Raw genomic sequence first — 22,747 nt, 5'->3', positions numbered from 1 at the left:
CTGAAACCCAGTGAGGCAATCCCCCTCCCTGGGGCTCCAGCCTGAGTTGGGAAAGCTACAGAGCAAAAAGTCCCAACACCCAGGGTAGATAGTATAACAGTGAAGTTTTACTAGCAATAGTGCACATCTTCCACAATAGAAAGGGAACACATATGCTGGCTTATTCATTGGACCTATCATAATTGTTTGCCATGTTATCTTTCGAGCCTCAACATACAGGAGAAGTTAAAAATGTATTGCATGAGGTGATGCAAACAGGGGGACTTAAAACTGGCCACTAAAACTTATTTTGTTTGCCCCACGATGCACAGTTTGTTTGCTAAACACAGCATTACCAACGGTGCTAGGACAAACACAAAGAGACACACAGAAATTGTAGCATGAGGTTGGCTTCCAAATTAGGAGATTTAACCCCCCGCCCCAAAAAATCACATTTAATTTCGGCCTAGGGATCTATTTGAAAGGAAGTATGGAAAATCATGTTCTCCGAGTCCGGAGCAGGTCCCTGCAGTGCAGAGAGCAGAGGAATTGCATAGTTTCTAACGAGCACCCCAGGCTCGGGAACCAAATTGAGCTGGCGGGACGATTCCGCACCCACTTCCCGAGACAGTCTATGCCAGGGGTTCTCAAACTAGGGTTCGGGACCCCTCAAGGAGTTGTGAAGTTATTGCGGGGGGGGGGGGTGTCACGAGCTGTCAGCCTCCACCCTAAACCCCGCTTTGCATCCAGCATTTATAATGGGGTTAAATATATAAATACGCGTTTTTTAGTTTATCAGGGGGGTCGCACTCAGAGGCTTGCTATGTGAAAAAGGTCACCAGTACACAAGTTTGAGAACTACTGGTCCATGCGCTCAAGCGCCCCGCACTGCAATGAGGCTGGTGCTACCAGCACAAAGGCCGCGGCTCACCACCACCAAGTGAGACGAGGGGGAACAACCGCGGTCTCCGCACCCCGGCTCCACCCCGCAGGGCGGGGCCAACAGCTCCGTGCCTAGGGAAGGGGGCATCCCTCGCTCGCACGCTGCCGGCGGGTCGGCTCTTGCAGCAGGAGTCGGAACCGGCCCCGTGGGCTGAGAAGTGCTCGGCGCTACCCACGGCCGGGCAGGCTGGGAGAGCTGCGCCCAGCGCCCTGGAAAAAGCAAGGCGGCCGCTACTCACAGTGCGCGGCGGCCTCCAGCAAACTCTGCAGCGACTTCCTCTCCGGCGCGCCCGGGACGTTCAGATCCGCAAACGCAGCAGCCATGCTGCAACCACGTGGCACCGGCAACCTCAGCGCTGCAGCACTGCGCGTGCGCCTCAGGCCCCGGCTCCGCCCAAGGCATGCTGGGAGTTGTAGTTTGGTGGCGGCACGCTGCCAGCTTCCCGCGCGGTTGCGCGGCTGCGGGGGAGCGTCCGCCCCCTCCCCCCCTTCCCCGCCCCGCCTGCCTCCCGCCCCAGCAGCGCGAGACGGGTGACACCGACGCTGAGCGCAAGGGCTCGCGCACATCGTGCGCAGTGTCCGCGGCGGCCGCCACCACCGCTCCCGGCTGCACCCAGGGCAGGTTCCCCGCAGTGCAAACGCCGGGTCCGCTCCCCCAGAGCGCCGCACTGTCAGCGAGCCCCGCTCGGCGCGCATCTCATGCACACTGTGCTTCCACCCTGGGGGCAGCCAGCCTGGGCCAGGGGCTGTCGGCCTCCCGGCACGGCCCCCGCCAGCAGAGCAACAGGGAGAACCTGCGGCAAAATGTCTCAAGCGGAGGCAGCGCCCGCCGCTGTACCCTGCAGGCACCAGCCTGCGGAGGCCAGGGGCAGCTTTCTGTGGGCAAGGGACACGGCCCCTACGTTAATGCTGCTTCCTGCCCCTACCTGGGGATTCCTTCCCCTGTCCATCCCTGGGTTCGGGATGCTGAACCCCCAGTGCCTCATCTGCAGAGGCACATTTCAAAGAAGCTCAGACAGGTGAATCTCAGAGTTTCTGAACCCCTCAAGCCCCCTCCATGGATGTCTCCCCAGAGCGGGATAACCTGGCTCTTAGCTATACTGTAGCTTGCTATATACATCTCTTGTGGAGGTGGAATCCTTTACCGAAACAGAAGACGTGGCGATGGGCTCCTTGGTTGCTGGAGAGAACAGCATTGCAACCACTAGATGGAGCAGTTACATTACATTGAATTATTACCAATGATTACCAAATTATTTGAGGCTCCAATGGAGCTTTGACAATGACAAGAAAAGGGGAAAATGGGGTTTTAAGACTCCTCGTTTTCTGATCGATTACATTTAAAATGTAATCGATGTTGTTTATAAATAACTATATATTTGGCTTAGATACACTATTAATGCATTTTAATCACTGTTAGTGAACCTCACCCTCAACCTAGCATTCAAACTCTGAGGGAAAATATCAGAAAAGTTCTAGTGGTTGAACATTTAAAGAAAATAAGCAGTACCTAGATGGTCATGTAGGTACCTAGATTAATAGGCAACTAGTTAACTACACATTTTCAACACAAAAGAGTCAGGGTTCCATTTAGTTTAAGTTTTGGGTGAAATAATTATTTTATTTGTACCAGTTAATGCATCTCTATAATTGCCTAGATACATTGCTCTTTCCAGTACCAGTGCTTTAGTCCTTTTATTACTTAATCTTATTGGCTCCTTCCTGGGTTATCCTAAATGTATCTGTTGCAATTATCACTCATTCAGTACAAGCTACAGCTGTTGTAACTATGCACTCTACAATCGATTATACAAACAATGGGAGAGATTCCATGCTTGCTCCTGTTTTAATCACAGGGAGCTACCTTAGAGTGAGCCAGCATTTCTTCTTCTCATAGCAGTCCCTAAAGACTATGGTGAAAATATGCATTTTATAACAGGAATGGAAAACATCAATACTGGGACTCTTTTTTACTTCCTTTATGAGAAAATGCCAGAGCCTAGGGGTGGCTTTATTTCCTTCTACCACAGACTTGTATCTGGATTTAAGATGGATGGAAGAAAGCCCTTTTGGTATTTGGGTGTCAAGAGTCAGTTATCAGAGTAGCAGCCGTGTTAGTCTGTATTTGCAAAAAGAAAAGGAGCACTTGTGGCACCTTAGAGACTAATAAATTTATTTGAGCATAAGCTTTCGTGAGCTACAGCTCACTTCATCGGATGCATTTATCAGTCCAGCATGACCCAAAAGCTGCAGTTTCTTAACTGCTAGGGGAAAATGGTCTCAGTCAACAAGAAGGTGATGGTGATCTCCAGCCCTTGAAGAATTCCTTCTTTCAGCTAGCACCTCTTAGGTCTTTCTGTGGTTCAGGTTGAGCCAACTATCCTTTTTCCAAATGCCAGTCTCCTTGATACACTGGAATAAATAGCACCGTTTGCACTGAATGAAAAATAAACTGTGTTATATGTCATTTGAAATATTTCTTGCACTACAGCCTGTGTCAGTTTTACAATGTCCTGTAGGTAATACACAGGTGTTAAATAGAAGCAGCAACAACAGAAGGAATTCATGCATCACAACTGTTGGAGAGGGGAAGCAGCTGCCCATCATGACTCTAAAAGGAATAAAAATAGTCAGCTTAGTGCACTTTCAACAGACAGCTCATGGCAGCTAGTGTGAGACTCTTTTGCCATAGCTCTGAGTTTAACCCATCTGGCAGAGTATTTCTTATTAAGTACTCTTATCTCAGTAATTCACTAATCATAGAATCATAGAATATCAGGGTTGGAAGGGACCTCAGGAGGTCATCTAGTCCAACCCCCTGCTCAAAGCAGGACAAATCCCCAACTAAATCATCCCAGCCAGGGCTTTGTCAAGCCTGACCTTAAAAACTTCTAAGGAAGGAGATTCCACCACCTCCCTAGGTAACACATTTCAGTATTTCACCACCCTCCTAGTGAAAAAGTTTTTCCTAATATCCAACCTAAATGTCCCCCACTGCAACTTGAGACCATTACTCCCTGTTCTGTCATCTGGTACCACTGAGATCCATCCTCTTTGGAACCCCCTTTCAGGTAGTTGAAAGCAGCTATCAAATCCCCCCTCATTCTCTTCCGCAGACTAAACAATCCCAGTTCCCTCAGCCTCTCCTCATAAGTCATGTGGTTCCAGTCCCCTAATCATTTTTGTTGCTCTCCGCTGGACGTTTTCCAATTTTTCCACATCCTCCTTGTAGTGTGGGGTCCAAAACTGGACACAGTACTCCAGATGAGGCCTTACCAATGTCAAATAGAGAGGAACGATCACGTCCCTCGATCTGCTGGCAATGCCCCTACTTATACATCCCAAAATGCCATTGGCCTTCTTGGCAACAAGGTCACACTGTTGACTCATATCCAGCTTCTGATCCACTGTAACCCCTAGGTCCTTTTCTGCAGAACTGCTGCCTACCCATTCGGTCCCTAGTCTGTAGCGGTGCATGGGATTCTTCCGTCCTAAGGGCAGGACTCTGCACTTGTCCTTGTTGAACCTCATCAGATTAATTTCATGCTCCTGTTCACCAGAGCAGGGCCTTTGGTTGTTTTTGTTGGTGCAGGATGAATTTTTCGTGGTGGTAGAACTTGTCTCCCAGGGACATAGCATATTCACTGTAAGTTTTGCCATGTCTTATTTTCAGGTGAGATGCCTCCATAACAGTTTCCGGGTAACTGCACCTGTGTTCTCCCATCCCCACCCTGTAGTTTATTTCAGGGGTTCCCAGTCAAGTCTCAGGTCTCCAACTCTTAAATGTCTCTGGACAGGAACCCTTGTCCCAGTCCCTTCTGACCAGACAGTTTTAAGGCTGCACTGCTCTGTGCCTTACACTGTGATTTCCTAGCAAACCAGTCTGCCTAAAGGCTGCCGCCTGTGCTTTGCTTTCTCTCCAAGGGCTTTGACCAGTGTATTGCAGCAGTCACAAGTTACCATGCAGCTCTTTCTAAGCAAGCCAGGGTGGATAAAAATCAATGAATAAAAAAAATAAAAAATCTGATTTTTTTTATTTAAAATTGGATTTTTTTTTATAAAATGCTTTTTGAGGAAAAAAGCCCTTTTAAGATAGAAACATTATAGCTTAAAGATATCTCACCATGGAATAGGGATTATAAATTCTAATTCTATAGTATGAGATAATATATTCATGTAATGTTTAAGAAAAGTTTTATAATTTAGTTCCAATAGTTCATAGATTAGGGATCCAATTTTATGGGGTTCCAGGGGCTTCTGTATAGATTATTTACGTATCCTTCTATCTACATAATGGGACTCAGTGCTCAGTCTTGAAGATACCATCAGGGATGCTTAGTTTTGCAGTTCTCAAACTGTGGATTTGTGTCACCAGAGATAACATGCTTGTTAACAGCAAAAATGTTTTAAATAAATAAATATATAGAGGTGAGAAATAATAGACCTCAACCCTATTGTCCCACTGCAAATCTGTGTACACATAGTCAATCCTTACCTCTCTCTAAAAGTGCAAAGTTTCAAAAAGTTAAATTAATAGAAGATTGTTGGGACGGAATAGATCTGGACAAGGAGAAGAAGTCTGGAGATAAATGTGAGAAGGGAGGGAAACAAAAGTGAAACTGTTTGAGCAGCATATTCCAGAAGTCTTGAGGTCTTTCTGAGTGTAGCCTTCATTGATTTGAGATCTACCATACCATTCTCTCACTAGAAGGGAAAACCTATAATGGAAGCAGGCCATAAAAGAAACCCAGTTTGGGAATATTTTAAATGAAGTTCCTCTACCTGTGGCTGGCATGCAAAATGCAAACAGTGCAAAGAAATGCAAGGTCTGGCTGCCCGAATGAAACAACATCATGAGAAGTGTTCCTTCTCAGGAGGAAGCTGCATTGAAGATGATGAAAGGAACATGTCTGAATATGCAGGATCTTCAGGTTGGTAAACTTTTTTATTTCATACTTCTTTCTTAAGGACTGCCTGTCTTCCTTCTGGACTATTTGAATTCTCATGTTTGAGTAAAAATTATAGTTGTTACTCTAGGTACTATCATTTTAGAGGCAGTTGTGATAAAAAATAAATAGCTGAAATAGGCAGATCTTCCTTTTACAATATCATCTTTGAAGTAGTACTGAATGTCAGTGAATGCAATGAGTAATACTAAATGAGCAGTATGGTAATAATAATTAAATAACTGCATTGACTTATTTTGTTTAGGAGAATCCATCCTCAACATACAAGATTCTGAAGACTATCCACCTTCAAGATCACCATCATTTTCTATAGTTTCAGAGTTATCTGCCAATGATAATGTTTCAGTCACATCATGTATGTCACATAGCTACAGTATATCACCTGTAGCAAAAAGAAAGGAAAAAAACCCCTCCAACATCCAGAAACAACCATAGATAAATTTGTGATAAGAACTAGCAAATTACAAAAAGAGGTAACTGATGAAAAAATTGCCCAGTTTGTTTATGCAACAAACTCTCTTTTCTGTATGATTGAGAACCCACATTTCATTAACATGGTTCAGTCATTACGACCAGGATATAGTCCACACAACAGAGCAGATGTCACAGGCAAATTGCTGGATAAAGTGTTTGAGAGAGAAATTAAGTAGTGTGCAAAAGGTCTAAAGGATGAAATTGTTAATCTGAGTCTTGATAGAGCAATGTCCAGAATGATCCTGTTGTATGTTCCTGTGTGACAACAGAAAAAGGCAATGTCTTCCTTACAGAAACAATTGATACATCAGGACATGCACACACAGCAGAATACTTACAAGAAGTAGCAGTAAGATCTGTAACAAACTGTGAAAAAAAATTCAAATGTCTAGTACACAGCTTGGTCACAGACAATGCTGCAAATGTGTCCAAGATGAGAAGAGAGTGAAGAGAGTCCCAAGCTAACAACATACAGTTGCAGTGCTCATTTGATGCAACTCCTAGCCAACAACTTCAGTGTCCCAGAAATAAAGGCTAATGTTTCTGAAATTGCAAAATACTTCTGTAACAACCACTTTGCAGCAGCTGCTCTGAAAAAAGTGGGAGGAACCAAGCTAACTCTCCCACAAGATGCGCGATGGAACTCAGTAGTGGACTGTCTTGAGCACTATAGCAAGAACTGGCCTAATCTGATGACAGTTTGTGAACAAAATAGTGAAAAAATAGATGGCACTGTCACAGCCAAAGTTCTCAACATTGGGCTTAAGAGAAATGTTGAACACATGCCAAATACCCTGAAACCTATTTCTGTAGCCATGAACAAAATGCAGAGAAATAGCGGTTTTATTGCTGAAGCTGTTGAAATTTGGAAGGAACTGAGTGAGACCTTAAAGAGAGAAATATGCAATGACAGAGTTAAGTTACAAACATTAAAATAAATAAATGGGACAAGCACTATCATCAGCTCATTTTCTTGGAAATATTCTCAATACTCGGTACAGAATCAAACCTTAACTGCTGGAGAAGAGGAGCTGGCTAAGACATGAACATCCAGCAATCATATGTTTGCTGATTATGTTTTAAAGAAAGTCACACCAGTGAACTGGTGAATGTCACTTAACCACTTGGATTCAGAGACTGTTGAAGTGATAATCTCACTTTTAACAGCAGTAGCTTCTTCTGCCGGTGTAGAAAGAATATTTTCTTCCTTTGGACTAATTCATTCCAAATTGAGAAATTGTTTGGGACCTGAAAAAGCAGGAAACCTTGTTTTTCTTTCCAGATTATGAAAAAACAGGAAAATGAAGGTGAAAATGACTGAGTTAGCTACAGAAGCCAATATTTTAAGTTTCTCATGTTGACCTGGCTGATATAGTTGATTAAATTTCTATTTTTTTAAAATATTTCATTTAACTATTTTAGTTAAACAATTTTAACAAAAACAAATCTGATTTAAAAAAACTTGAATGTTTAACTACATTCAACATTTTATATGCTTATTTTGTTAAAATATTACATGTTTGCTGTTGAAGAAAAAATCCAGAATATATAACATTGTTGTTTTAGTTAAATAAAACAATTTAAATGTCTGTCTGGTGATGTTCTCCTCCTAATACAGCATGGCAAGAAAATCCTACAAATAATAATGATTAACCTGTTGAATTGGAGATATTTATGAAGTCATTGGGAGGTGAACTATCTGCTTCAATTACCTTTGGTAAATGAAATAACAAATCATTCGTTTTCTGATATAGCTGTAAAACTAATCTGAAAAGTTTTCAAAATAAATCACTTTAAAAATGTATAGTGTGTACTTTCTAAAAATGAAACCTACATCTATCTCTGAGTTGTGAAGAATATGTATTAAGGTTATAACAACCAACAAGAATGCACTTTTATGTAGAAATCCATGATTAAATCCAGTCTTCCTGACTAGTGATTTAAATCAATTTGATTTAAATCAAATCCATCCTGAAGCAAGCCCATTTAGTCTTAAGGTAAAAGTATTACAGAGAAAACATCTGAAAACAATAAACAGATTTAAACATACATTAAAGATACCAGGAGTCACCCATCATTCTTAGGGGGCCCTACTAGGCCAAAGAGGTTCCAACCCTTCCACAATGGGTGGGGCCCCTCTAGGACAGAAGGTCCTGTCCATTTGCTGGAGTAGAAAAGATCTTGTGACAATTCAAGCTCATCCTTTTATACCAAAAGACCTTTCTTTGTCTCTTAGACTCTAGAAAACCCAGCTTGAACTAGCTGTTTAGTTTGAGACTTGCTTTAATAACCCCCCTCCCTGACACACACATTATTTTTAGTTCCTGGAGGACCTATGGTTACCCTCTTCCCTGGAGAAAAACACAATCATACTCATATATAAACCATTCATAAATTAAATACAATGATCCCCAAAGATATTGCATGGAGATGCGGTATCTGTCACAGCTGTGCTGCCTGCTGCAGTCAGTGTATGTTGGCATCAAAAAAGTGAAAAATTAATTTCACATTTGTTTAAGTTGTGCAGATACTAACATTTATTTTGACAAGAAGAAAAGAAACACCAAAGAAATGAATGTTTACCACTCTGTTTTACTACCACAAAATGATGATTTATTTTCACAAAGCCAAGAAAAGGCAGTAAAGAAAACTGCAGCTGCACCATCTCTGCTACAAGTCAAACAGAAACATGATTTGCTAAATACTACATGCTGGGAATAGAAATCAAGGTTCAAATAATAGTTTCAGAATGTAATTCAGAGGGTGGTAAAATATGATCAACATGTTGACAACATATCCTCCACAGGCTGGAGGAACATTTATCTATATCTTATTTATTATTCCCAGCACGTTAATGCTCAGAGCAGCAATAACTTACCAGACGTTTATGCAGTGATGAGCTGCCAAAATCTTAACAATGGGTTCCCTCCTCACCCCACGAGGGGGTTGTTGCCCACCCCGCCTCCCGGGACTCCTACCCCATCTAACCCCCCCCACGTTCCTTGACCCCCCCAGGACCCCTGCCCCATCCACCCCCTCCCCTGTCCCCTGACTGCCCCCAGAACGGGGCAGGAGGGTCTCATGGGCCACCGTAGTGGGTGCCCACCTCACCCCTAAGAGCCAGAGGCACCTGCTGGGGGTTGAGGTAGGGAGTCCCGGAGGTGCAGCTGCCAGGAAGCATCTGGCAGGTCCCTCTGGCTCCTAGGGGTGGGGGAGTGTAGCTGGGGGGAGCAGGGGGAGTGGCCGCGCCCCCACTGATCACATCAAAAGTGGTGCCTTAGGCGCTGACTCCCTGGTGCTCTGGGGCTGGAGCACCCATGGGGAAAATTTGGTGGGTGCAGAGCACCCGCCGGAAGCTCCCCACCCTGCGCCCGGCCCCAGATCACCTCACCTTCACTCCGCCACCTCCGCTGAACGTGCCGCCCCGCTCTGCTTCTCTGCCCCCCCCCTCCAGCTTCCCACGAATCAGCTGTTCGGCAGGAAGCCTGGGAGGGCTGAGAAGCAGGCAGCAGCTTCACACTCAGGCTGAAGGTGGCACAGGTGAGCTGGGGCGAGGAGCGGTTCCCCTGTGGCGCCCCCCCCCCCGGCCCAGGTTACCTGTTGCGGCACGGGCAGCCCTCCTTGCGCCCCCCTGACCCCAGCTCACCTCCGCATCCTTGGGCCTGAGGGGAAGCCACAGCCTGCTTCTCAGCCTGCCCCAGCTTCCTGCGTGAACAGCTGATTCACGGGAAGGCTGGAGGGGCGGAGAAGCAGAGCAGGACGGCGCATTCAGGGGAGGAGGCAGAGCAGAGGTGAGCTGGGGCCAGGGGTGGGGCTGGGAGCTGCCGATGGTGTTCTGCACCCCTCAAATTTTCCCCTTGGATGCTCCAGGGCTGGAGCACCCACGGAGTCGGCACTTAAGGCGTTACTCTTGGCCGGTTAAATTTAGAAGCCCTTTTAGAACCGGTTGTCCCTTGTGGAACAACCAGTTCTAGAAGGGCTTCTAAATTTAACAACAGGTTCTTGCGAACCGGCTCCAGCTCACTACTGCCTTTATGGACACCAACGGAAAGGAGATGCTGATTTTCAAAGGAGAAAGAGTTGAAAGGAAAGAATAAAGAGAGAGAAAAGAATAGGTAAACAACATGACATGAAGACGGACAATATGGATCAGACATGGAAGGAAAGGAAAAAAGGGATAAAGAAATAGAAGGGAAAAAGCAAAAATATTTTCTGTTAATCATACTTTTTTATTTTTTTGTACATTCCTGACACCATCCTGTATTTAAGTTTGGGGGGGGGGGAAGGGAGGAATGGTGGTTACTTTGTGCATTTTTGTCAATTTGGTTGCCCCTTTGCTTCAAGTGGTTAGCCAGTATTCAAGGCCTTATTGGGTTGTTTCCATTAGAAGGAGAAATTTATGATATGCATCAGATATTTCTTTGGTGCAAAATTGTTTATTTACAAAGAACAGCCGTCAGTTTCCTTTCTCACAAATTCCAAACCGGCCTTTTCAGCCAGTCTTGTGCCCCAAGGAACTCTGCTCGCTCTCAACACCACTCACACCCTGCATCTCTAGCTTTCTGCCTCTCAGACATAGTCACTTGCAGCTGCAATCAGTCTTTCCCTCAGCCTCTGCATTGCAATCATTCCCAGGAAACTTCTTGGCCAATGTGGCTTCACTATGCTTAGGTTTTTCCATGCGGCCAAGTGCCTTGGGTGGTAGCTTCCTATTGTTTCTAGTTATCTCACTCCATAAAGGGGTTTAATTGCTTCTTCCATTTAGCCTGAAAAAAAGGTGGTTAGCCCACCCATCAGCTTTAATTAGGTATGTGATTGTCTATTGATTAAAGAGCCTCTTGATAGCAGCCATTAACATCTTCCATCAGAACAATATGAATCCTGCTGGCGCTTCTGTATTCTTTAGTTGTCAAGTAAATGCAGAAAAAACAACAGCTTTGATTCTCATTGGATGGAGTGGAGAGTAGGGGGCCACAGGGAGCCAGGGTTGGCTGCCTGATTCATAGACACCCAGCCCTGGCACAAGACAGGGCAGCAACATACACTGTTGGTGTAAGATCCTCAGGGACCTTACACCTGCGGCGGAGTAGCTGTGGCAGAACTCTGTCCCACCACGCCCCTTTCCATCTTTCTCCTTACACTGGGGGTCAGGACAGCTAGTGCAGATGCAATGGAATCTCCTCTAGTGAGTTTCCACTGGCAGAGAGTTTCTCTTTCTTCCACATTTTATTGTCTTTAACTTATTTAATTCCTTCAGATCTCTGTTTCATAATCTCATAGTTGCGTCAGGCCTAGCACTACTGAGAGGGAAACGGGATATTGCCCGCTCTCCCTCTCACATGATCTTCAAGGGGCCCCACGGTTGTTGTCAGAAAGGCCAAAATGTGTACAAAGTTATCCAATGTTAAGCAGCAGAACAGCAGCAGATTGGAGAGACTTCATCCTTTATATATAAGCCCCTTTGTTTTCAATCCACAGCCTCAGAAACAACTCTGACATCATAATCAAAAAGGCTGACAAAGGAGGAGCTGTCGTCATCATGAATAGGTCGGAGTATGAACAAGAGGCTACTAGGCAGCTCTCCAACACCACTTTCTACAAGCCATTACCCTCTGATCCCACTGAGAGTTACCAAAAGAAACTACAGCATTTGCTCAAGAAACTCCCTGAAAAAGCACAAGAACAAATCCGCACAGACACAACCCTGGAGCCCCGACCTGGGGTATTCTATCTGCTACCCAAGATCCATAAACCTGGAAATCCTGGACGCCCCATCATCTCAGGCATTGGCACCCTGACAGCGGGATTGTCTGGCTATGTAGACTCCCTCCTCAGGCCCTTCGTTACCAGCACTCCCAGCTATCTTCGAGACACCACCGATTTCCTGAGGAAACTACAGTCCATTGGTGATCTTCCTAAAAACACCATCCTAGCCACTATGGATGTAGAAGCCCTCTACACCAACATTCCACACAAAGATGGACTACAAGCCGTCAGGAACAGTATCTCCGATACTGTCACGGCTAACCTGGTGGCTGAACTTTGTGACTTTGTCCTGACCCATAACTATTTCACATTTGGTGACAATGTATACCTTCAAATCAGCGGCACTGCGATGGGTACCCGCATGGCCCCACAGTATGCCAACATTTTTATGGCTGACTTAGAACAACGCTTCCTCAGCTCTCGTCCCCTAATGCCCCTACTCTACTTGCGCTACATTGATGACATCTTCATCATCTGGACCCATGGAAAAGAAGCTCTTGAGGAATTCCACCATGATTTCAACAATTTCCATCCCACCATCAACCTCAGCCTGGACCAGTCCACACAAGAGATCCACTTCCTGGACACTACGGTGCTAATAAGCGATGGTCACATAAACACCACCCTATATCGGAAACCTACTGACCGCTATTCCTACCTACATGCCTCTAGCTTTCATCCAGATCATACCACTCGATCCATTGTCTACAGCCAAGCGCTACGATATAACCGCATTTGCTCCAACCCCTCAGACAGAGACAAACACCTACAAGATCTCTATCATGCATTCCTACAACTACAATACCCACCTGCTGAAGTGAAGAAACAGATTGACAGAGCCAGAAGAATACCCAGAAGTCACCTACTACAGGACAGGCCCAACAAAGAAAACAACAGAACGCCACTAGCCATCACCTTCAGCCCCCAACTAAAACCTCTCCAACGCATCATCAAGGATCTACAACCTATCCTGAAGGACGAGCCATCGCTCTCTCAGATCTTGGGAGACAGACCAGTCCTTGCTTACAGACAGCCCCCCAATCTGAAGCAAATACTCACCAGCAACCACACACCACACAACAGAACCACTAACCCAGGAACCTATCCTTGCAACAAAGCCCGTTGCCAACTCTGTCCACATATCTATTCAGGGGATACCATCATAGGGCCTAATCACATCAGCCACACTATCAGAGGCTCGTTCACCTGCGCATCTACCAATGTGATATATGCCATCATGTGCCAGCAATGCCCCTCTGCCATGTACATTGGCCAAACTGGACAGTCTCTACGTAAAAGAATGAATGGACACAAATCAGACGTCAAGAATTATAACATTCAAAAACCAGTTGGAGAACACTTCAATCTCTCTGGTCACTCGATCACAGACCTAAGAGTGGCTATACTTCAACAAAAAAGCTTCAAAAACAGACTCCAACGAGAGACTGCTGAATTGGAATTAATTTGCAAACTGGATACAATTAACTTAGGCTTGAATAGAGACTGGGAATGGATGAGTCGTTACACAAAGTAAAACTATTTCCCCATGGTATTTCTCCCTCCCACCCCACCCCCCACTGTTCCTCTGATATTCTTGTTAACTGCTGGAATTAGCCTACCTGCTTGTCACCATGAAAGGTTTTCCTCCTTCCCCCCCCCTGCTGTTGGTGATGGCTTATCTTAAGTGATCACTCTCCTTACAGTGTGTATGATAAACCCATTGTTTCATGTTCTCTGTGTGTGTATATAAATCTCTCCTCTGTTTTTTCCACCAAATGCATCCGATGAAGTGAGCTGTAGCTCACGAAAGCTTATGCTCTAATAAATTTGTTAGTCTCTAAGGTGCCACAAGTACTCCTTTTCTTTTTGTTTTCAATGTAAACCATTTTTTAACTGAAAAAAATCCTGGTTTTTACAAAAAGTATTCATTTTTTTCTGATTTTCACCCTACTTTCATCTCATTCAAATATATAAAAATAACTTATCTTATTAGGAAAATACAATACATTGCATGAGCAACGTATTATGCCAATACATTAGTCTGTGTGTATATGCAAAGCTGCCTCTTGATGTAAGGCTTAGCTTATTAGTCAAGCAGACCCACAGGAACAGGTATGCAAGCTCTGAAGCCCATGAGCATCTGAACATACTGATGAATCTCACAGCCATCACGTACACATTTCAAGCGGTTAGCAGATAACGGTTTAAAGACCTGACCCAGGTCTAAAAATGGGAAGAAAAGAAAAATCTGTCCCAGAATACATTTGAGAACACAAGGAAGTATTCAACAGCTCTAAAAAGACCCCAAAATGGGAGAAAAGGACGAAGTTGAGTATATGCGCTGCAAATGGTGTTGCCCAATTATTAAATAGAACTATTAGCCTATCAATACTTACAGGTCTACAACACTAAACTGTTTATTCAAACGAAAAGTTATATTTGGGGATTAGAGCTGTTCTGTTTTCTTAATCTCAGAGGTAGCATTTGCGTTTGAAGTTCTATTTTAGTTCCGCAGCAAAGCGCATTGAACTCCCTTGAGCATTAATCGACTGAATACTTTCCCCGTGTCCTTCACCGCCGCACGCCCCACTCCAGAGGGGCAGGCTAGTGAAGCCCAGCGGCAGCTGGGAGCGGCTGCAGGCGGGCGAGGGGCGGAGCAGCCAGGGAGACTCCAACTTCCCTCGCCGCCGCAGGTGGCTGGGCTGGGCTGGGCTGGGCTGGGCGAGGGCTGCCGCGGCGGGCGAAGAGCAGGCGGCCTCCCGCCCGCCGCACGGGTCAGCAGGGAGCAGCGGCCTCCCCGACGGGCAGCGCTCCGCGCAGGCGGACGCCGTGGCGCGATTCCCGCCCCCGCGGCGCCCGGGAGCCCAGCGGGGCACGGGGAAGTTGAGGCACCCGCTCCACCTGTGGTGGCAATGATCAGCTAAGCGGGCTGAGGCGCTTCTCCCGCGGACGGGCCAGCCCCGGGCAGCTGGGGGCTGAGCGGGCTCGGGGACCCTCCCCAGGACCCAGCGTGTTGGGAGCCGGCGGCTTCATGGGCAGCACCCGTCGGGATGGTTATGGACAGCAACAGCAGCCACGTGTCCGGCCACCTCCGCGCCTTCGCCCTGGAGGCTCCCCGCGAGCTGAGCGGCAGTGGGATGGTGGCGGGCTCCCTGAACCCCCGCTGGCTGAAGATCATCCAGGATGTCACCGCCAGCCCCAGCCCCAGCCCCGCTTCCAGCCTGGCGCCCGAAAATGACACCGGCTGCGGGGAGCAGATCCTCAGCTACGGCAACATGGAGAAAGTCGTGATCGGGGCCATCCTCTCCCTCATCACTCTGCTGACCATCGCGGGCAATTGCCTGGTGGTGATCTCCGTGTGCTTTGTGAAGAAACTGCGGCAGCCCTCCAACTATCTCATTGTCTCCCTGGCTTTGGCTGATCTCTCGGTAGCGGTGGCCGTCATGCCCTTTGTCAGCGTAACGGACCTCATTGGAGGAGAGTGGATCTTTGGCCACGTTTTCTGTAACGTCTTCATTGCTATGGATGTGATGTGTTGCACTGCTTCCATTATGACTTTGTGTGTGATAAGTATTGACAGGTGAGTGCAAAAGCCGAGATACCAACATCTCATGTGTACTTGTGCTGCGTGTGTAGCGGTGTCTCTCTCTCTCTCTCTCTCTCTTTGACTGGATCTGAGACAAGCAAACCGAGTGATTGCCCCCCTTTGAACAGTATAGTGGCTAGGAGAAAAAAAAAATAGAGTAGAAACAACCGACTCCTGCAAAATGACTCAAAGTTATTTAGGTTGATAAGTTAGCAGAGAAGAATCGTGAATGCTGACTGCAGCTGGCAAAGATGGTGTATGGCAATTCCACCAGGGGTCTCTTTTGCTTGCTTATTTTTCCTTGGGAAATAACAACAGATATTCTCAGAGGAAAAATGGATGGTATTTTTAAAAAAGAAAAAATCAGTTCAATCATAGACTAACCTCTTTTACACCCGCAGCCTATTGTTGCTAACCTACACACAGGCAAATACATGTGAAAAATGTGGATACGAAAACGGAGTGTGGGGGGGGGGGGAGGGTGTGTACTGACTGCAGGACAGCTTACTATTAATTTGTTTCCAGTGTTTAAATCGAGTTTATGGGTTCGATTCACCCTTAAATCTGAGGGAGAGGAAGCTTCAGGGAGCCTGCTGTGACTCCCTGATTCCACACGGGACCATCCTCGATATAAGTTACAGCAGGCTATAGGCTGTTGTAATTTATGCCTATGGAGGATTGACACAGTAGGGCCAGTGCTCTGCCTCACCCCCACCAAACTCCCTCCCTCAGTATGCTGCCTGTGTGAGGCAGCAGCTGGTTCCATCAACTTTATACCAGCTGGGATTTCCTCTCCACCCAGTGGTTTTGCCAATGGCCATTTACAGCCCTTGTGCTACTTGAGTGGTGCAAAGGCGTTAGAGAAAAGGAGAGGATCTGGCCCAAAGATATTTCATAATTTTATTTAAACTATTGGGAATTTTGCTTCTATGGTCAACAAAAAATAGCAATTTGAAACCTTGAATTAAACAGCAAGTGGATTTTATTAATCAATATATATCAGTAATAATTGCTAGCATTGATACGGCCATAGGAACTGCCTTTTTGGAACAGAGACGTGGACCATTTATTTCTATGTCCTGTCCAGGGGCAAAAGGGGCAATTATCCAGGGGCCTGGATGATTTAAAAGGGCCAAGGGGCCCTTTTAAAATCGCCTGAGCAGGCCGCAGGGCTCCTATGCATGCGCAACTGCTCTGGGGCCAGGCCCAGCGCTTTGGTGACGGAGCATCATTTTGGTGACAGATCCTCAGAGGTGATGAATTCATCACTTCCACCCTGGGCCCTGGCGCCCCTAAGGACAGTCCTGGCCCTGGGGCCCAGAATTCCTGTCGGCAGGCCTAGTCCTGTCTGACAGTGTACCAGCTGTTTCAGAGGAAAGTGCAAGAATCTTGCAAAAGACATGTTTGGATAACCTTCCCTCAGGAAAGTTTTCCTCCTGATCTCTAACAATCAGAGGTTATCTTATGAAGGTTTATATCCCCTTCAAAACTCTTGTTCGTTAATATTTGCCGTTACAATTGTGTATATTCTTGCTAACTCTGTATTAACCATCCTTAGTAGAATTCTGATAAGCTCTTGAATTCAATTATATTTTGAAATGAGTTCCACGTTCTAATTTAATATTGAACAAAAAGGTATTTCCTTTCATCACTTTTAAATTTGCCACCTTTTAAATTAAATTCTTGTGTTATGAGAAAGGTGAACAGCAGTGGCTGACTCACCCCCCCCACCCCCTATTTTTAAAAAACCATTCATTAGTTTGTATACCCTTTTATCCATTTGTGGCAAAAAGTCCCAATTTTAAAGTTTTTTCATGACTAATAATTCTTGTTGCCCATCTCTGAACCTCACATGCCAAGTAAGGCTGTACCATTGATTTACATAATTGCATTGTAATATTTTCAGTATTATTTATCCTGTTTCTTACACATCAAAAACAGCAAACAAAAATGTTAGGGCCAGTGCTGGGCACTGGGCAGAGGTCTTCATTGAGATGCTCCGGTCTTTTGCCTGAGTTGTTATAGTTACCCTAGTGATAAGTGTTAAACTAGTTAAACCAATGATAGAAGTTATACACATGTAACAAGGAGATAATATATCCTTTTAAGATAGAATCTGGAACTGGAATTACAAAATGATTGATTTTTAATGGACAAAACCAGTGAAAATATTCTCTCTCATTTTTTACTTTGCTTATTCCTTGTTTTGTATATTACTGAACAAATACTTGTATTAAAGCAGGTTCTTTTGATTCTTAAAAAGTTCATACTCTCCTGCTGCTTATTTCAAACTTAAAATCATAATTCTCTGTGAAGCTTGATGCCTTAACCTCTGTTTACTTCAAATCTATTATACAACCATGAGTTGTGATGCTGCAGATTAAGGCTGATGTCAGGTAAGGAATAGCTGCAGATAAATCCTTAGTGAAATCTTACTAAATGTTTAGTAAGAACTGAGAAAAGAGAAATAAAGAGATGAGCTAGAAGAGTAATTATTTTTAATGGGGTTACACTGGCATAGAAATGGATTACCAGTGGTGAATCAGGTACAGGGTTTTTCAAGGTAACCATGATATATTAGCGACTTTTTGGAGATGAGAAGATGCATAGAATATTTTCAGCAACTAGAAAGGACCAAAATTTAATTTGAACAACAAACCATCACCCAGATAGCACTGATCTCATGCTATCTCATTTACAGTAGAATTACCCTATTTATGTAAGTAGAAAGCATTTCATTTATGGGTGAGAGGTGCATATCACTGAGTAAAACTCTATGTGTAAGGTAGCAACTTGCAAATCACATGGTATGCATTATTTAAGAGAATCCAAAAAATTTCACAAAGAACAATGGATTTGATGGAAGTGACTGTATATTTGCTCTTACTTTAGAGGAAAAAAGCCTCTGGGAGGAGAGAGAGTCCATCCTACCCCAAAAACCTGCTCTGTGGAACAGTGTAGGGAGCATATACAGTAATCCAATTAGCCTCTCCCTTGTGGGAAAAGCAAGAAGCAGGGTTTGGAGACAAAACTAACCTGTTGGGCATACCATTTTTGCTTTTCATTGTTAGAACTCTAAGCAGAAATAGCTCTTCCTGCAGCAAGTCATCTTTCCCAGAGATGAGAATCACTATCAGTCCAAGGAAAATCTTGAAAGAACTTAAGTATGTAATGAAACTAAAAACCACAGTTTCAAACAAGCCATCCTTTTCAGTGAGACCCAGGGGACAGGGGTTGCAGTACGTGTGTGAAATTCACTCGCACACACAGGGCCAGCACAATCTTCTGTACCACTTAAATCTCACTGAAAGCCCTTGTGTGCTCAGGCCTCATTTTCAATCGTGTTAAGCAAAAGCCCTGCGAGATGCAGTCTAACACTTTTAAAGTCCTGTTGTAGCCTAATGCAGAGCCTACACCATGGCCAGCTAACATGGCTTCAAAGTGGTTATCCTGCATCGTAATGCCTCTTTTCAATCTGTTAAGTTAACTCAGTTGAAAAACACACCCTTTTTGCCCATCAAGATATACCCTCTGCGTTCTACAGCACCCTGCAAAATCCTGAAGTGTTCATTCCACTGGACCACAATGTGTTTCAAGTGATGGCATTTTATAATACATAAAATATGTGCAGTACTGTATGTACCTGAGGGAGCGGAACAGCTCAGTGTATTTGCATAATACTTTACTGATATTCAGAGACAGTTTGTTGAAGGAGAATTTTGATGCATACCAAATAGAAGGCTAAAATTGAAAAGGTGATGGAATAATAGACCTATATGCACTTCAGTGATAGGCAATTTGCCTGTCTTACTAAAGATATGCAAGGACTGTATCCAATGCAAGATATAGTATACAATTTGTTTTTTTCACCTTCTGGGCCCACTTTTCAAATATAAGTTTCTGAATAGGATGTCCATACTTGCCCTGGTTACTCAGATTGACACATGAACACATAAAATGGGTATTTATTTCCCTAAGTGCTGCTTTTAGAATTCAGATACATGCAGTTACTGAGGATCTAAAATGAAACCCAGACGTTGTCTGAAGTATCTGAATAAAACAGCTGGTAAATGTTTGTGCTCTATGTTGTATTAATGAATGCTACATTAAGACTATGCAAAGCACTTATTAAAATGTTAGTATAGTGATCACTGACACTTTCCTACTTTGGCTGAGTCCCTGTGGAGTCTGTAAAGGTACATTCTGGTGAGTATCTATACAGGACTGAACTTAATGGAGAATATAAGATAATATCCTTGACAATATCAAACATTGGAATTTTAGGCTTTTTGCAGCCTGTATCATCTCTTCTACCTTCACAGGATGAAAACCCCACAGATCCTCATCAGGGAGTGCAAAAGTGGGCAGTGCCACCTCTGTGGCATCCCCCCTATATCTTGTGGAAGCCCTTCTGAGGGAATAGGTATCTGCCTATAGGATGGGGTGTCTGAGTCAGAGGTGGTGTAGGGTGGAACTGGGGAAGTCAAGCATCATTCTTCCATCACCAGCCCCATGAAGATTCCAGTTCTGTGAATGATGCCTTTCATACTTCTGGGGTAACTGCACCACCTCACAGAATGGCACCAGTATATGCAATTCACCCCAGCAGGTGGTACTTCTCTGGATTTGTTTACTGGTTCCCAGGTCTGCAATAAATTCTCCCGCCTCACTGATTTGAGTTCATGAATGGGGCTTAGTAACAATCCCTAGACGTCCGTCATATAGTCCCTCACAAATATGCAGATAACCTTATTCTCAAAGATATGCCTGTGTTTGTGATATATGTTACAATGACACTTCAGGAATGAAGGTTGAGATCCTACTCCTACTGAAGCCCCCAGAAGTTTAGTCAGTGATTCCTTTGGGAGCAGCATTGGGCCCTAAAGCATAATCTGTTTCTTGTGATTGCATGGGGGAAGTTGAGAAAAAAGTTAGGGATTAGGGATGCTTAGGTAGCTACATTTAAGTACATTAGTTACTATTATGAAAACAGACTACTCAGAATAGGAAAAGCTGCAAATTTTCCTGCACTTAGAGTCAAAAGATTATTGGGAAGGCTTGAATGCTGCAAAGTAGGTGGGATTATTGGATCAATTGCTAATGGACATTTTCAACTACATACATTTTGAATCTCTGTTTTTCATTGAAATCAGCTTGTTGCATTTTCCATCTGAAATTAACCGCTGATGCTTGCTCCTACATGGATATATATTGTGGCTTAAATTTTAACAAGTGATTAGTGATATCAGGTGCCCAATTTTTGGGTGTCCACTTCAAAAAGGGCCTGGTGTTCAGCACCTGGGCACTGTGCATTTCTGACAATCAGGCTCCTTTTAAAGTGGCTGAAGCTGAGCACATAAAATTACCTTGTCATTTTTTAAATTTAAGCTTATGCATTTAAAAAAAACCCAACCAACCAACCAAAAAAACCACGGTTTATTCCCCAGTTCTTTTACCAGTCTGAGAGAAGGGAAGATTCCAACTGTTGCTCAGTGACCAGAAATTACTTTGATGTTAAAAAGAGGAATATTTTTCCAAATAAATAAAAAAAAAGAAAATTGCACAATTTATTTCAAATCTGTCAGTCAATTTAAAAGAATGTGTGTAAATACCGGAGACACTGGAAATGGACTCCCCTCTTGGTGGTCATAGTAAAGGTTTCCATGAGGACAGACTGAACCTTCTCTGACTTGACAAAAAGGCTGTGACTCTTGAGAAAGGTTTTGGATTTTATTCTTTTTAAAATATTTTAAAGTGTAGCACAGACACTTTTTTGGAGCCTAAGCATCAGATGGAGACTTCCATAAATACACGCACTGAAAATCCAGGAAATATTTGGATTTGTTTAATGAAATCAATCAATTTGCATTGATCTGTATTTTCTTACAGTCCAGTAAGTGTTTCTTTAACTGAATCAATATTATTATGGTATGGAATATCAAGCCATTTTGTACTCCTTTCCGTCTTTGTCAGCTTATGAATGGCAAAGTGATTTACTTTGTGAGGTTTGTGTAGCATAGAAAAAATTGCTACAGTTACCAATGGTGAACTGCTCTATCACAGTGTCTTACACGGAAAGAGAAGTATTTCCACAAGAAATAGTTATAAAGCTTTTATTGAGTAATTTTCTACAAAGATATGACTGGTATTCATGTGGAATGTGGAAGTTAGGTATGGTGATAAGTGTTTTACCCCTTTAAAGGAGTTCACTGGTATTTTTAGGATTATTCTTGCAATCTTACAAATGCCACACTGTACAGTGGAACTTTATTGTGGTAACCTCAGTGAGATCCAAGTAATAGAAAATCCAGTATAAACAGCATTTTGGTATTGCATGTGTGAGTGTGTTTTTCAGATACAATTTGTTAAAATCCTGACGTTTGTGGTAGGTTAGTTTGGGCCCAATCTTGCATTCTTCTATACCTGCAAATTCTCAAACTGTGCAAGGAGTACAGGATCAGAGCCTTAATTATAATAATTATTGGGACTTCAGACATATTTAAAAAGGAACAGTTTCCTTATGCAGCATACAGAGAAGTTTCTAACAGCAGTTACTGACAGTATCATATTGTATGCTTGAAGTTACTATGGGTCAGATTTTGCCACCTTAGTCCATGACTAATTATAGTACTACTTATTAATTAATGCCCAACCATATTACACAGGAGGGCCACATAAACCCAAGCACAACCTTGTGTAGGCCAAACAGATTCTGCATATTTTAGTAAGATTTAAAGTCACCTGTATTGATTTATATTTTACGTTCATCTTGTTTTGTATGTATTAGATTGTTTCTATGTACAGTACACTTGTGTAAACATGATGACAGAATGCTAATGAATCAGCTGTTAGTATATTGTGTTGAAGCAGGCCGTGGGTCTTATGAAATATTCTGGTGGGCTGTGTACAGCCTGTGGGCCATAGGTTGAGCACTCCTGATAATGTGTTAGAGCCTAAGGCTCCAGCGGGAGGAGTTCTAGGAGTTCTACCAAGAGGCAGTAACTAGGTGGGTGGAAGAATTCTTCCGTCGCCT

At 44.0% G+C, this 22,747-nt stretch overlaps 2 protein-coding genes across 4 annotated transcripts in view; one reads left to right on the top strand and one right to left on the bottom strand.

Annotated features, from left to right (window-relative positions):
• The window catches only part of RPP30 (ribonuclease P/MRP subunit p30), a 30,716-nt gene extending 29,377 nt beyond the window's left edge, over positions 1–1,339 (bottom strand). The window contains 2 exon segments of the mRNA XM_038410226.1: positions 1,161–1,305; positions 1,307–1,339. Of these exon segments, the coding sequence (XP_038266154.1) occupies positions 1,161–1,305; positions 1,307–1,324 (163 nt within the window). The 5' untranslated portion in view covers positions 1,325–1,339.
• A 13,322-nt stretch (positions 1,340–14,661) lies between these two features.
• HTR7 (5-hydroxytryptamine receptor 7) overlaps positions 14,662–22,747 on the top strand; it is a 48,764-nt gene continuing 40,678 nt past the window's right edge. Inside the window, exon 1 of one of the 3 annotated variants that reach the window (XM_038410220.2) lies at positions 14,662–15,708. In XM_038410220.2, the coding sequence (XP_038266148.1) occupies positions 15,179–15,708 (530 nt within the window). In that variant the 5' untranslated portion in view covers positions 14,662–15,178. The remainder of the gene's footprint in view (positions 15,709–22,747) is intronic. The other 2 variants (XM_038410225.2, XM_038410222.2) reach the window with 2 other exon arrangements.

The sequence above is a fragment of the Dermochelys coriacea genome, chromosome 7 (genome assembly GCF_009764565.3).
Source record: "Dermochelys coriacea isolate rDerCor1 chromosome 7, rDerCor1.pri.v4, whole genome shotgun sequence".
NCBI classification, from domain to species: Eukaryota; Metazoa; Chordata; order Testudines; family Dermochelyidae; genus Dermochelys; species Dermochelys coriacea.
The sequence above is the reverse complement of the archived record's forward strand: the minus strand, read 5'-3'. Positions and strand labels throughout refer to the sequence as shown.